This window comes from Nematolebias whitei, chromosome 12, assembly GCF_014905685.2.
Source record: "Nematolebias whitei isolate Nwh7 chromosome 12, NemWhi1, whole genome shotgun sequence".
Lineage (NCBI taxonomy): Eukaryota > Metazoa > Chordata > Actinopteri > Cyprinodontiformes > Rivulidae > Nematolebias > Nematolebias whitei.
The window spans coordinates 29,186,384-29,201,353 of NC_056509.1; the positions used below are offsets into that span (position 1 = coordinate 29,186,384).

At 39.4% G+C, this 14,970-nt stretch overlaps 1 protein-coding gene across 1 annotated transcript in view; it reads left to right on the top strand.

Moving 5' to 3' along the window:
• Window positions 1-10,769, top strand: part of nkain2 (sodium/potassium transporting ATPase interacting 2) — a 66,120-nt gene extending 55,351 nt beyond the window's left edge. Inside the window, exons 6-7 of the mRNA XM_037685122.1 lie at window positions 4,421-4,502; window positions 10,681-10,769. Of these exons, the coding sequence (XP_037541050.1) occupies window positions 4,421-4,502; window positions 10,681-10,690 (92 nt within the window). The 3' untranslated portion in view covers window positions 10,691-10,769. The remainder of the gene's footprint in view (window positions 1-4,420; window positions 4,503-10,680) is intronic.
• The last annotated feature ends 4,201 nt before the right edge of the window (window positions 10,770-14,970 follow it).

Here is a 14,970-nt window from a genome sequence, read left to right on the forward strand (position 1 = left end):
AGCTTAAATTGGGTCTTAAAAGATTGACTGGCAGCACAGTGACAGGTTTAAAGGCTCCATTTTCTCTAATGTTTAGAGGATGGAGCAAAGAAACGTCTGCAGAGACAATTTGACTGCAACATGAATCAGCGGGAAAGCGTCGCCATCTACAATGAGACACTCTCCCACAAAGGAGCTCCACAGAAAGAAGGAATATAACCAGCATGAGGAGATGTTCCTCACTGAGTCGAGAGCCATATTCAGCTGAAACTACTGAAAAAATAATTGCCAGGAAATATCAGGAAAAGGGGTCAATAGCAGTATTTAATGTCTTTTTGTTTCAACCACCTACCTGACATTTAAATCATTCAATCTTAAATAAACTAAACTAAAGGGATGAACCAGTCTTTTGTTGGCACATTACAAATAACTATTTAAAATAGACTGTTTAGACACTTTGTCACTAGCAGCCTTTCAACAGGACATAATTTATTTACATTTTTAAGATGAATACCAAATATAACTGTTAAAGTTCATAAACGTACATAACTTAACATATTTATGACTGCACTGTGGGGAAAACATTTCATTGTTGAATCTCAGGTTCAGTTTAGTTCATGCAATATCAATAGACGTCTTCATTCATTCAACCTTTATTTAGACGGGTTAATCCCATTGAGCCTCGGGGACTCGTTTTCAAGAGAGACCTGTTTTTAACAAAGAGTGATGACAACAGTCATGGACTGACTTCATGAGGTGCAACTTTTGTATACCAGAGAATCGCATGCTGTAGACTGTTCATTTCAGTCCTGTTCTCTGATGTTGCATTGTGTTTTACTGGATCTTTTAGTCCTGCGTCTTTAGAACAGTTTCCATATCATCAATTTTGTTTGAGTTTGACATTTATACCAACAGGGATTGTATGAAGCTAATCAATGCTTCCACCTTTCTGGTAATGGCGGAGCCAGACAATTTTATATAAGAGTGGCCGGAGTGAGACTATTGCTCATACAGGGGTGGCCCAGAATATCTTTACCCCCTACATTCATTCAACCTTTATTTATACAGGTTAGTCTCACTGAGTCACAAGGACTCATGTTCAAGAGAGACCTGTAAACATGGCAAGTTTCTATGGTTCTAGTTGTGTTTCTTTGTAATTTCCTCATTCACTTATAAAGATAGTGACTATGTAGAATTACATCAGTCTCCTTAATGTGTTCCTAAGTTTGTTAAAAAAAAAAAGAAATCTGAAATGAAAAAGAAACATTCATTCAACCTTTATTTAGACCTTTATTCATTGCCTTGTTTTCCAGGTAGTCCACTGGTGGAAACAAACTGGATCACCGAATGTTTTTACCCTCTTGCATCACATAAGCATGAAAAGTTGTTGGCAAAGTGGTGGGAGGGTGGCCAACAGGGTGTCCGATGATAAATCTATGATGGCCCTGGCCACCCCCTGGCTCTGCCATTGCTTTCTGGTGATGTTTTCCACAAGAGTTTTAAAGCGTTTATGTGGGAATTTGTGCTCATTCTTTCTGTAGAACATTTGTGAAGTCAGACTGACGTTTGATGAGAAGGTCTGGCTGATTTCACTTCATCCTAAACAAGTTCTTTCACACCAAAAATGCCATTAGAGTTCTTTGTTGTTGCACTGGAGCACAGTAATGTTTGAATGCAAAAGGGCCCTATCTAAAATAGCTTGCAATGCTGAAGCATTAAGATTGCCCATCGATGGAGACAAGTGACATGATCTGTTGTTTAAGTTGTTGAACCCATGTGCAGGCAGACACAGGAGACTCCAAGATAAAAATAAACTAATTTCTTAACAAGAAAAACAAAAGCTGACGGGGCAACAAAAACTTACATGAACAAATGATGAGACGATGGAGGGACAGACATGACAGGCTGTAAGCACAATCCACGGACAAAGGAAACAACACAGAGACGCTGAATATATAGGGAGGCTGAGAAGACAAAATGACAAACACCTGGGGATTAGAATTTGAGACAGGTGAAACAGGAGCTGACACCAAGGAGGGAAAACACTGGGGACACTGGGGAGTGCAGGAAACACAAGAATCTAAACAGACCAACAAACAGATTCCCACCACAAGAGGCCTAGCCCAAACCAAGACTGAAGCATTTTGTCAAGGCACCTAGAAAATGACAGTCAAAAGATAGCCATCATCTTTGTTTGTTCTCAGTACTATTTTTTAAACATTGTCAGAAGATGTGATTCAACATCCCTCCGTTTTTTTTTTACGCACATTCCCGTGCAAAGCAGCGTGAAGCTGGTGCCAATCTCAAGAAGCCAAAGGGCGAGAGGTCACCATCACAGGGTCCTGTTTACCACAAATTAGGACAAAAATAATGATGATGATAAATAATAATAGATCATAAATAATGAGGAAATTGTGACTAAATATGTCAAATTCCTCAGGTTCTCATGACTCTTGGCTCAGTGCTGCAAAAACTGGGTTCATTTGATATAATATTTATAGATACATGATGTTTGAACAAATAACCTTTTTAAGGCTTCATCTGTTATCAATGTGTGGACTGACTGATTTGATCAGCCACTCTTGGTGCCACAGAGATGTTCCCAAACTGAGGAAATATAGGCTGCTTTTTTGTATCATAACCTGAAATAGCACTTTAATGAATACCTACAGTAAAAAAAAAAAAAAAATTGCAACTGTAATTGTTTTTGTTTTTTTTATCGTTATATTGTAACACTTTAATTTCAACACTGTTAATCTGTGTTTTTTAATTTGGGTGGGCATGTGGAGGGTAGGAAGCTGTAAACTCTTGGTGCCGGCTGCAACATCACATATGAACTATCATCATTTTACTACAGACTTTATACAAACAGTGGATCTTCTATGGAGGACGGAATGTGACAAAATTAAATAAAAACACAATAATGAAATCCTGGAGAAGGTCCTGGGTTCAATCCCTGGTTAGACCAGAGGTTTTTCTGTGTGGAATTTGCATGTTCTTCTTGTGCTTGTGTGGGTTTTTACCGGGAACTCCGGTTTCCTCCCACAGACTGAAAACATGTGTTAGTCTGCCTTCAGGCCCAGGCTTCTCTTGCAAAAGAGATCTGTGATCTCAGTGGGATTTGTCTGGTTAAATAAAGGTTAATAATTAATAATAATAATCATTTAATTATTAAATACATCATTAAATACACAATTAAATTATTTATTTCATGATTTAATTATTTATTTCATGATTTATTCAATTATTTAATTTTGTCACATTCCACCCTCGTGTGTCACCATGAAATTATGTTAACTGTCAGTCTTACTCGTCAAACTCAGTGGGCGGGACTAATGCTGAGCATGTGAAATCCTAAATTGTTAGATAAGCCATAAGTGTTTCACGAGCATTACCCCAAGTTAACATAATATTTCTTACCTTGCACACAGGCCGGAGTTTGCAATCCACACTGCTGCATCGGGCCGTAGGTCCGACTCTGTGGAGCCTCCGAGAGCTTCTTCGTTTAAGTTTGCTGCTTCTCGTAAAAGCCCGTCTTCTTCTTTACATTCATGGTATGAAAAAATGTTTCATCCAAATACACGTAAGCACAGTTAACGCTTCTTAATGTTTCGGAATATATTTTCTGGCCTGTGGATCAATCGATTATCTGTGGTTGATTTGTCTTCGCTTGCTGTGAGGAGCAGCCAATCAGGCGTCAGGGTTAGGGTTAGTCCCGCCCACCGAGCTTGACGAGCGAGGCTGACAGTTAACATAATCTCATGGTGTCACTGGAGGGTGGAAGGTGGCAAAATTAAATAAATACATAAATCATGGCATAAATAATTTAAAAGGTACATTTCATTATTTAATGGTGTATTTAATAATTTTATTGTACATTTCATGATTTAATTACGTTTTTAATAATTAAATGATACATTTAATTGTTATGTATTTATTTATTTCATCTTGTCACATCCTGTCCTCCATAGTTCTCAACGTCCACGTTGTACTTGATGTTGTGAAATCTCACTGAATAAATGAGGAAGTGTGCAGCTGATCAAGGAGGGGGTACCTATTTATGAGCTCTGCAACATAAAAGAAAAGACAAATCCTGTTCTCAGCGTTCCAGGATTTCTGCCTCAAACCGGGAAGAACAACCACCTGCCGGCAGCTTCTCGCCACACAAATCAGTGGAACTATCCAAGATCATTTAAAGCTTAAGAGCACTTCATAAACATAAATACGCTGCAGCATAATCCTCAGTCCTGTTCACAGAAATAGACTTAGCTTTGCATCCTAAGTTTTTCCGCACAGTTTCGTGCCTGTAACTGAGAAGCAGGAGAGACGGTGGTTCAAGTACAAGATGTTCCAGCCACCCTTCTGTAGGTGTATGAGGTCATTATAAAAAGAAAATCCCAAATGTTACAGGCTTTCTTTAATTAATGCCGTGTGTGTGCAGTTGATTTTATAGGTGGATTTGATTCCTATGGTTACCAAGGTCCTCAGAAGACTTCACACCTTCAGCTACAGCCCATGTACATGTAAGTGGACTTGAACTCTGCCTGTTTATTTCTGTCTGCAGCTGTCTTCTTTAAATGCTGTAGCTATAAAACTGTGGATAAGATCTCGTGCTCCTGTCAAGCGCATCAGTAAAAGTGGAGAGCATTGATTATCTTGTTATAAAACTGTTCCACCAAGAAAGCTCAGGGGTTGGTATTTTAACTGAGCGTTACTTTGATAAATCTCATCCAAATAAAGGCCGCTGCAATTCAAGTGCACATCTGTGGCAACACATCTCCCCAACAACAGCGACCTTGTGCAGAGCAATGTGATTCACCACGGACTGTGCAGAAACTTGCTAGTCATTCAATAGAAAACCCAAGATAGACCTGACCTTCAGATGCAACTGTTTATAATCCAGTCAAGCTGGTGCTGCTGAGGTGCTGGAATAAGTTTGATCCATGGAAGGCCTCACGCCTGGAAACCCAAAGAAATGGCTGCCAACATTCAATATGTTATACTCCACTGCGTGTTAGGAAATGGTAGGTTTGGATGAAGAACACATACGCAGGCCAGTGCCGCTCTGAAGGTTATGAGCAGGTCTGGGAGGGTTTTACTGACAACAAAACGCACAGCGCCGCCATGCCTGGGGAAAAAATTAACTAAAAATAAAAATGACAGGAAAACAAATAAGATCGTAGGAACAAACTGGCAGCGAATGAACAAAAACCATGAGAACTGAGAGGTGGAGTACCAAGACAGGAACCAGTGTGTTGACTGACATCTGTGAAGGGGAGCAGAAAAATAAGACTAAGCACAGGAAGAAAACCCTAAAGGTAACATAAAACCCACGATACAGACACCCTCAGATGTTAAGGCTGCTTTAGGACACAACATGTTCGGCATGAGGTTTAAACACTGGGGAGACGGACATCAGAAATCAGTCCTCACTGACCTCTTAAAGCTAAAGCCTTTCTCTTATTTCCCCTACCCCTAACTTTTGAGTGTCTCTTTGACTATTTGAAATCACAAGATGTTGAAATATTCCACCATGGACACAACATCAAGAAGGTACACTGTCGTCGATTCTTTTTAGCTAAGCATGCGTCATGCAACTTCAGGTCAAACCTGCTGTTGTAGCTTATAACAAAATGTTAACAGTTTTTAAGAAAGACCGACAATGACACCAGTCGTGATACATTAGAAGACAACTAACTAGACCAGGGGTCTGCAACCTTTGTGATAAAAAGAGCCATATTTGACACTTTGCTTACTAATTACATTGTCCGGAGCTGTAAAACCTGCTACATCTGTCAACTGGTGACCCGTGGACCACTACAAGTTTGTTGGAGAAGGCTTTTCCAAACAGTGGAGGTGATATTATAAAACAAAAAAAAGTCTATTACAGTATTATAATTTATTGATATTTTTACATTATAATACAAAAGAAAAGACCAGATTAATGTAAAGAAAGATAAAATATATAATTTTTAACTATTTTGTAAAAATTAAAGGCCAATGTGAGTTTTGTTAATTGTTGAAGAATTAAGTACCCTAGTTAAAGACAGTATAAAATTAGGCCAGTATTTTGGATATACAATTACATTTTTAAAGAAAAATTAATACATTTGTGTACTTTGTTTTTTGTGTTTTATTCTTAGTGTCATCAAATATTCCTTCTCAGCAACTTGTCTTAAAGATATTCCAAAACGTTCTGGTGGTTTTGAGAGAAACATCACACTGAGAGACTGGAAGTCGACTTAAAGTGGCTAACAAACTACTAGCATGATATAGTGCACATGTTTTATGCCTTGTACTTGTACTACTCTTCACATATTGGAAAATGACAGGAAATCTTATTAAACTAGCTGTTTTCATTGTTGGCAATAATTTAAATAAAATTCTGTTTTATTTTAGTTTTGGTCAAAGCCTGAAAGAGCCGCTGCCGAGGGACCAAAGAGCCACATATGGCTCCAGAGCCGCAGGTTGCAGACCCCTGAACTAGACATCGCAGTAAAGGAAAACACTTTCAAAGTCACAACAGCTGTTTGGTACAGGGGCAGCACGGTGGCTCAGTTGGTAGAGCTGTTGCCTCTCAGTGAGAAGGTTGCTGGATCAAATCCCTGCAAGGGGCCTTTCTGGGTGGAGTTTGCATGTTGTCTCCGTGCATGCGTGGGTTTTCTCCGGGTACTCCAGTTCCTCCCACAGACCAAAAACATGCATGTTAGTCTGATTGGTAACTCTAAATTGTCCCTAGGTGTGAGTGAGAGAGTGAATGGTTGTTTCCTGTGATGGACTGGAGACCTGCAGCTCACACAGTGACTGCTGGACATGGGCACCAGTGACCCCCCGCAACCCGAAAAAGAAGAAACGGGTAAAAGATAATGGATGGATGGTTTGGTACAGTTTCTACATCATTAAATGAATGTTTGGAGGTGAATGTAAGTCAGTCTCATCAGGGTTTTCATAAAGTTTGTGTTAGAAAACAGCAAATATTCTTCGCTTTTGTTTGCAACTAAATTTAGTCGATCAGTTATGATCAGAAGTTCAGGAGTTCAGGATATCTCGTCACAGCTCATTTGTGTAACACCTTAGATCTAAGTTTGCTTAAACTCACTCGACTCGACTCCCGTCCTTACAGCTTTTAGTCAGTGTTGGGTTTGTTTCAGGAGAGAGACCTTTAACTTTCTGTTTTCACCCTGTCATCTCTGATTCCATCGTTCTCCCTCTGACTCTGTTTAGTCTCAGAGATTATTTCACTGACTCAATATCCATCATACGCTGAGCCCGTCCGACGTGTACCGTCAGTGTTAGAATGTAAACGACTCATAACTGTTGGCAACAAAACATGATTCTGCTGATTTCACTCATTTATTACAAAATATGTGGTAGACAGTAGTCAATGATGCTTATTATTATTATTATTATTATAGATGATACACATGAACAAAAAGTTAAAACCAAAAATATTTAAAAATTGTGTATTCAAATTAGAATTAGAATGAATAAGCCTTAATTATAGTTCAAGTAAATTAATGCTTCTGCCTTTATCAGAGCAAATTCATAGTGAAACATGCAATGATTTAATTGTTTGTTGGACGACTTTATTTCAAAATTTGTATGTTTTTTTTGTTAGTTTCCCCCAAATTAAGAAAGGATTCACCTTTTGCTTGCACAAGTTAATATTTAAATTGTATCATACAGGGTCTGCACTAGAAAAAAAGCTCTTAAAATAAATTGACCTTTGTCCTAACACATGAAAAATACAAGGTATTAATGTAAAACGTCCTCAGTTGTATGTTTACTTCAAGTTTAAAGTAGTTTTTGTGACTTTAGAATAGTTTTATTTAGATTAGAAGCAAAAGTACTCTTTGGATTATAACGGTTGGGAATGAAATATTTAATTTAAATATTCCCAACAGTGAATATTTATCAACAGGGAGTCATTGTCCTCTGGTTTTAACACGCATACATAAGATGATGAAAGCATTTTTTGTCCATAGTGAGCATTAAAATGATTTTCCAGCCTAATGTTGGTGTTTTTACACATTAAATGAATGTGGAGTATTTTATTTTAAAACATTGAATCTTTGATTAATTTTTACTGAAGCTGTTTTTTTTTTTTTTTTTAATAAACCCTCACAAACTGGAAGAAAAAAAAATTTTACTGTTGTGTCATAAAATGTATTTTGCTGCCGTGTCTCGTTGTTTTTCTGTATTTGTGTGGCTGAGTTGAGTTTGTGTGAAACCCAAAGATATTAGATGTCACAAAACCACATCTGGGTCCAGGCCTACACATCATCCACACCAATCTCAGCATCTAAGTTTGTCCTCGGGGAAGCGATCCAGATAAAGCTACAGCAACGTAGCAAACAGCGAGATGAAATAACGGTGATGCCACTGATGTGCAGCAGACAGATTATCGATACCAGTTTGTATGAGACAAGAACCAGAGCAAATTACAGAGGAGGCACAGAGATGGAAACTCTGATGGAGCGAAAGAAGGCGGGAAAAGAGAGAAACGGAGTGATGGATGATACGTAGGGCTAAACAAAGAAGAAAGCCAATAAAGGACTATTCTGTAGTTTTATATGTCCCTGGTGAAAGCCATAACCTGGCTCATAAATCACCAAGCCTCTAAATAATGGCTGCAAACACAACACAGATGTAGTGTAAGTGCACACATCCATGCACAAGCAGCGCACACACACTCAACACACAGACATCCAGACTGTATTTGTGCTGATAGCTGTTGCTCATAAACAGGATCGTGGTCTCCCTCATGCACACACACACACATTTATAGACAAACACTTAGATACACACATACTTACACTAGCATCATCAATATGCCATCATTGTTCCCCAGCCGTTGTCGCCCCTCAGTTTGGTGTTTATTGTCCGTCCAAAGGGAGCGCTAAAACAGCATCAGCTGTGTTTTTGCTCTTACACACACAAAAGCATAACCATCTACAAACAAAAGTAACAATCACAAGTTCCACAGCTCGACCAATTAAATTAACTCCCATGAACACATTGAAGAAAATACCTTTTACTGACGTAATACTCCAAAGTCATGCTTATAACATGTGATTTATGTGATTTATGTTATGACTAATTTTAGCCAAGCTGTGAATATTTCTCTGAGTTTTGATGGGTTGTTAAAGTGGATTTTCTTGTTATAATTTCGTATTTTATTGTTATTACAGTATTATTATTTCAATGTGTTTAAATTAAATACATCTAAATGCTACAAGTGGCACTTGTGTTGTATCTTTAGATATTCTTTCCATAGTTATTTTTAGTAGTTTTAGCGAAATGTTGAACTCATAAAGTGCAAATTCAGCAAATCTGACTCGACTTTCTCAAATAAAACCATTAACCAAGAATAAATAGTTTGATCCACCAAACTAATCAGATTCAGTCCTAGTTAGAAAAAAGAAGTCAACACAGAGCTGGTGTGTTGTAAGATTTCCCCGGAGGGAAGTTATCACTTAAAAAACACAGAGAAGAGTTTGTGATCTTCTCTTCAAGCAGCAATGTGCTGTTGAGTTTATCTGTCAGAGAGATGAAGAAGAAACAGACTGTGTTGAATTTTATCATCTACATCCATCTGTCCATCAGTCCGTCCATCTGTCCATCAGTCCGTCCATCTGTCCATCAGTCCGTCCATCTGTCCAAATGTCCATCCTTCCATTTGTCCATCCATACATCCATTGATTTGTACAAATGTCCATATATCCATCCATCCATCTGTCCACCTGTTCAAACATCCATACATCCATCCCTCTATCCATCCATCCATCCCTCTATCCATCCATACATCTGTCCAAACATCCATCCATCTATTCATCCATCTGTCCATCCATTCATCTGTTAATCCATCTGTCCAAATGTAAATGGTAAATATACTTACTTATAATGGTACTTATATAGTGCCTTTCTATCTGATCAAGATACTCAAAGCTCTTTACTCTACAATCTGTGCCTCATTTACCCATTCATACAGCACTCTACTAGATCTCTACAAAGCTAATTGAACAAATCATTCTAAAGACACTAATCAGAGCTTTATCACATTCATACACTGATGGGACACACATCGGCGGCTATGAGGGTTCAGTGTCTTGTCCAGGGACACTTTGGCATGTGACTGCTGGTGGATTCAAACCCCCAACTCTCGCATTGGAGGACGACTGCTCTAACCACTCAGTTACAGCCGCCCCTAAATGTCCATCCATCTGTCCATCCTTTCATCCATCCCTGTCCATCCATCATCCTTTCATCCATCTGTCCGTCCATCCATCCATCCAAATGTCTATCTGTCCATCCATCCATCCATCCATCTATATGTCCATCCTTCCATCTTTCCATCCATTTATCCATCCATTCATACACCATCCATCCATCATCTTTACCTGCTTCTCCTTCATGGGTCACAGGGAGCTGATATCTATGTCCAGCAGTGATTTTTTTTCCCAGCAGCCTGTATTGTCAGTGGGAACAGCCACAGTTTGGTTGGCTTTAATTTAAAATTTATACTTATATGATGATGTTGCCCCTCGCACAGTGATTGCTGGACATGGGCACCAGTGACCCCCGTGACCCAAAATGGAATAAACGGGTAAAGAAAATGGATGGATGGATGATGATGTTGACCAAAAGTCTTTCTGTTTCTTTTTTAACCATCTTTCTTTCTCTTTTTCACTTTCTCCAAAGGTCAAAATAAACCCAGAAGCTACTGGAGAGAAGCTGCCTCACCTACAGCCCAGAGTCCTGCTTCCACCTCCCCAGCCCTCTTTTAACAAACGAGTAGACAGAGAACACATGATGCTCTGCAAGTCGAAGTCCAACTACCCAGAACAGCCTGGTCTGATGGCGTCGGTGGTTCTGTCTGCTAATTGAATAAACACTGACACCATGTGGCTGAAAGTGATAACTGCAGGAGCCACATTGAAACTTTTTGTAAAACCTTTTTAATGACATCCCCCCCTTTTTTTTGTTGTGGATATCAGCACTACAAAGGAAACCAAAGGGATGCAAAAAAGGCAACAACTCATCGGTGATGCGTTGCCTCTGGATGATTTCCAGAAGAAATTAAAAGTCCTGTTGTGGAACAAACATTCATAGTGAACGCCGTCCGGAGACTTCTTGAGTTCTGGTAAAGTTACACGCAGACACGCTCGACCAAAGACTGAAAACACAAATCAACCTGGAGCTGCACTTCCTGCTGAACCCGTTCACCAGTCATTGGGTCCTTTTTGCTCTTGTTGCCTGAAAGAAAACTTTCTGGACATTCAATAAGGACCTGCAAACTGGACTACCGACTAAAGAAGAATGTTGGATGTCTCTTTTCTACTTTTATCTTTTTTTTTGGGGGGGGGGGGGTTAAGATCTTGCAAGTCGTGGCGTCCACTTCTCTGCTCTGGTGCTTCATGAATGTTAACTAAAGGTGTGGCGTGTCGCTTCATACGAGCATGTGGACAATAAAGACGCAAGTCTGAAAATACGCAGACGCACATAAAGAAGCTTCAAACTGATTTATCACTCGTCGTTTCATCTGCTAATGTGAATCCTAACACTGTTTACAAAAGATATTCTGTCTGCTTGACAGAAAGACGGGACGTTTGACGATCGGATGCATCAAGGATTTAGTTTCCGTTTGTGCTTTAGAAACATTTTGTCTTCCGCTTCAGGTAGATAGAGTGACAGAAAAGACAAAACAGAAGAAAAAGACCGCCCTCCTCAGTCACAACACTGAGCAGGCTACTATTTCTCTTTTCTTAAGTTTTAATATTCATTCACAGGATCCAACTCTTGTAACTGTTAAGATGCGCTGCAGGGGACACTGACAGAAAAGACAATCAGAGTCAAAGCAGCTAAAGTCTTTGCATACAGAATACTGTTGAAGAAAAATAACTGAATGATAGTCTTCTAAAGTGAACGGTTTGATTTATTATTTATCACCACTGGGACTGGTAACTGGTCAAATACTGTAGCTACAAGAGGAAAGGCAGCAGATGTTCAGTCCTCGATGGTACTCGTCCACCCTCGGACTATTTTTATTTATGTGAGAAGGCAGGAGGCTGAGCAGATCTCTTGTCACCCTAAAACTCAAATTTAAAAGCTGAATGTGCCAACTGATCCACTTCATGGACCTGTTTAGTCCAGGTTCAGGACCAAAAACAGGTCTAAAGAAAAAAAAAGAAAACAAGAAAATCGGGACAGAATTTTGGGGAAATTTGACCAAATGTGTTGTTTTTCGTGTTGCATTCACTGGACCAAAAGTCTTAAAGCCTTCTTCTGCTGAGGAACACTTCAGGGGGGGCTTCTGGTGATAGAAGAAAAAGCCGCAGAGTTCCACTTCCGTCCTGCAGTTATCTTCAGCAGATTATTTGTTTTGTAACAAAACTATGGGTTTAGGTTCCAAATGTCTCCAAGACAGGATTGTGTGTGTTTGCATGAGGTGTTTCCAAACTGTTGCATATTTAATCTCATGCTGCGTGTGACTAACTAGCTTTGTTAAAAAAAACAAAAAAAACAACTGGAACTGTTTGGTTTCTTGGATGCTACTCAGTTCTTTACAAAGAGTCCTAAATGTGAACTTTGTGAGGATTTTTTTCTATAAATAAGAGTCTGACGTGGAGTTAGGGAATAAAACTAGCGACTGGTATGTAAAAAGAAATGTAACTTTGATCTTCTCGACGTTTTCTACTCACATGTGGCCGTGTTTACTGTTTTTTCTAGTTGACTAATAATGTATGATGTTGTGTAAAAGTGGGACTTTTATGTTTTATTTCTTCTACGTGTACAAAGTATTTAAAAGGAGGAAAACAAGAGTAAAAAAAACTGGTTGCACTATTCTTTCACTGACCGTTCAGTCGCTTCAGGCTGGAAATTCACCTTGAATTCAGCAGATTGTTAAAGGGACAGTTGAATTTTAGCGCTCTTGTTTGTATCTATGTTATTATTTAATGCACATTTTTGACTACAACTAGTAGCGAAGACACTGAAGCGTCATCGTACATCCTTAAAGTTTTTTCCAACACCACAGTGACAAATATGTACTGCAGATCTTTATGTTCTAAAACAAGAGGTCTTTAGCACAAAAACAGTGCATTTTAAGAAATTCTGGTTTAAATTGTACAAATGCACAACAATGTGCTGCCACGTTTGTCAATATGTATGAGTAAATGATGTTTTTAAATTTGCATCTGTACACGTTTTTGTCTCACATGCAAATGTAAACCAATGACGCAGGAACCGGATGACCATGCCATTTAAATATTGATTCAGAGACACAAAAATGTAGGGAAATTAATTTTAAAAACTACTTGATATGAGAATATATGCAAATGGAAGGGCCATCTGAGCAATCCAGTTACATTTGTACATTTGTCAATATATTCCAATACTTTCACCACCATGTGGATGTCTTGCAGCTTCGCTACAGCTGTGGTCAAACTTTTTGTGTGAAATAATGTTGAAGATATTAACAAGAGCCCCCCACTGGCAGTAGAGTGGAGTTTTTCTCTGATTTGTCTGGTTTGAGTCTCAATGTGTGAAATGATTCATTTATTCTCGCCAGACTGATGAGCTAATGGCTAGTTTGAGTGGAGCTATGACCAAAGTGGACTGTAGCCTGAAAATACCTTCTTCTTTCAGCTGTTCCCTCTTCAGGGGTCGCCACAGAAAGGCATCTTCCTCCATCTCACTCTGTCCTCTGCATCCTCTGTCCTCACTCCAACTACCTCCATGTCCTCTAACTGCATCCATACAGCTCATCTTTGTCTTTTTTCTGGCAGCTGCATTTCTAACATCCTTCTACCAATATACCCACTGTCCCTCCTCTGGACATGTCCAAACCATCTCAGTCTGGTCTCTCTAACTTCATCTCCCAGTTGTTCAACCAATGCTGTACCTCTGATGATCTCATTCCTAATCTTATCCATCCTTGTCACTCCTGAGGAGAAACTCAACATCTTCATTTCTGCCACTTCCAGTTCTTTCTCCTGTCTTTTTGTCAATGTCTCTGTCTTCAGACCATATAACATAGCTGGTCTCACTACTGTCTTGTAAACTTTTCCTTTGACCTTTGCTGACACCCTTTGGTCACAAATCACTCCTGAAACTTTTCTCCATCCACTCCATCCTACCTACTCTTTTTTGCACCTCTTTACCACATCCCCCATTTTTCTGGACAGTGGACCCTAAGTACTTGAAGTCCTGCACCTTTGTGACCTTTGCTCCTTGTAGCCTCACTGTTCCACCTGCCTCCCTGTCATTCACACACATGTACTTTATTACTATGACTGACTCATTCCTCTTCTTTCAAGTGCATACTGTACTTCTACATCTCTAAACTCTCGACCACATATTTCCTGTTCTCACAACAAATCACAATGTCATCTGTAAACATCATAGTCCACAATATTTCACAAGCCTAACTTGTTGCACATCCTTTCCAGCCTGATCCCTCTGTCTCACCAATCGGTACAAGTCCTTCTTGCCCTTTTTAGTGTCCAACCTTCCACACAACTCATCATACACTTTCTGCTTTGCTACCTCCCTCTTTGCTCTACATTGCATCTCATATTCCTGTCTCCTCTCTTCAGTCCTCTCACTGTCATATTTCTTCTTGGCTAACCTCTTTCTTTGAACGGCGTCCTGCACTTCACTATTCCACCACCATGTTTCCTTATCATCCATTCTCTGTCCAGATGACACACCAAGTACCTTCCTACCTATCTCTCTAATTACTGTTGCTGTAGTAGTCCAGTCATTTGGAAGCTCTTTCTTATTACCCAGAGCCTTTAGCTCCTCTCTGAATTTCTCACAACATTCTTCCATCTTCAGCTTCCACCATTTAGACTTCTTCTCTGATTTTACTCTTTTTCTCTTCTTCACAACAACAGTCATTCTACACACAACCATCCGATGCTGTCTGGCTACGCTCTCCCCTGCCACAACCTTACAGTCCCCAATCTCCCTCAGGTTTCCTCTTCTACA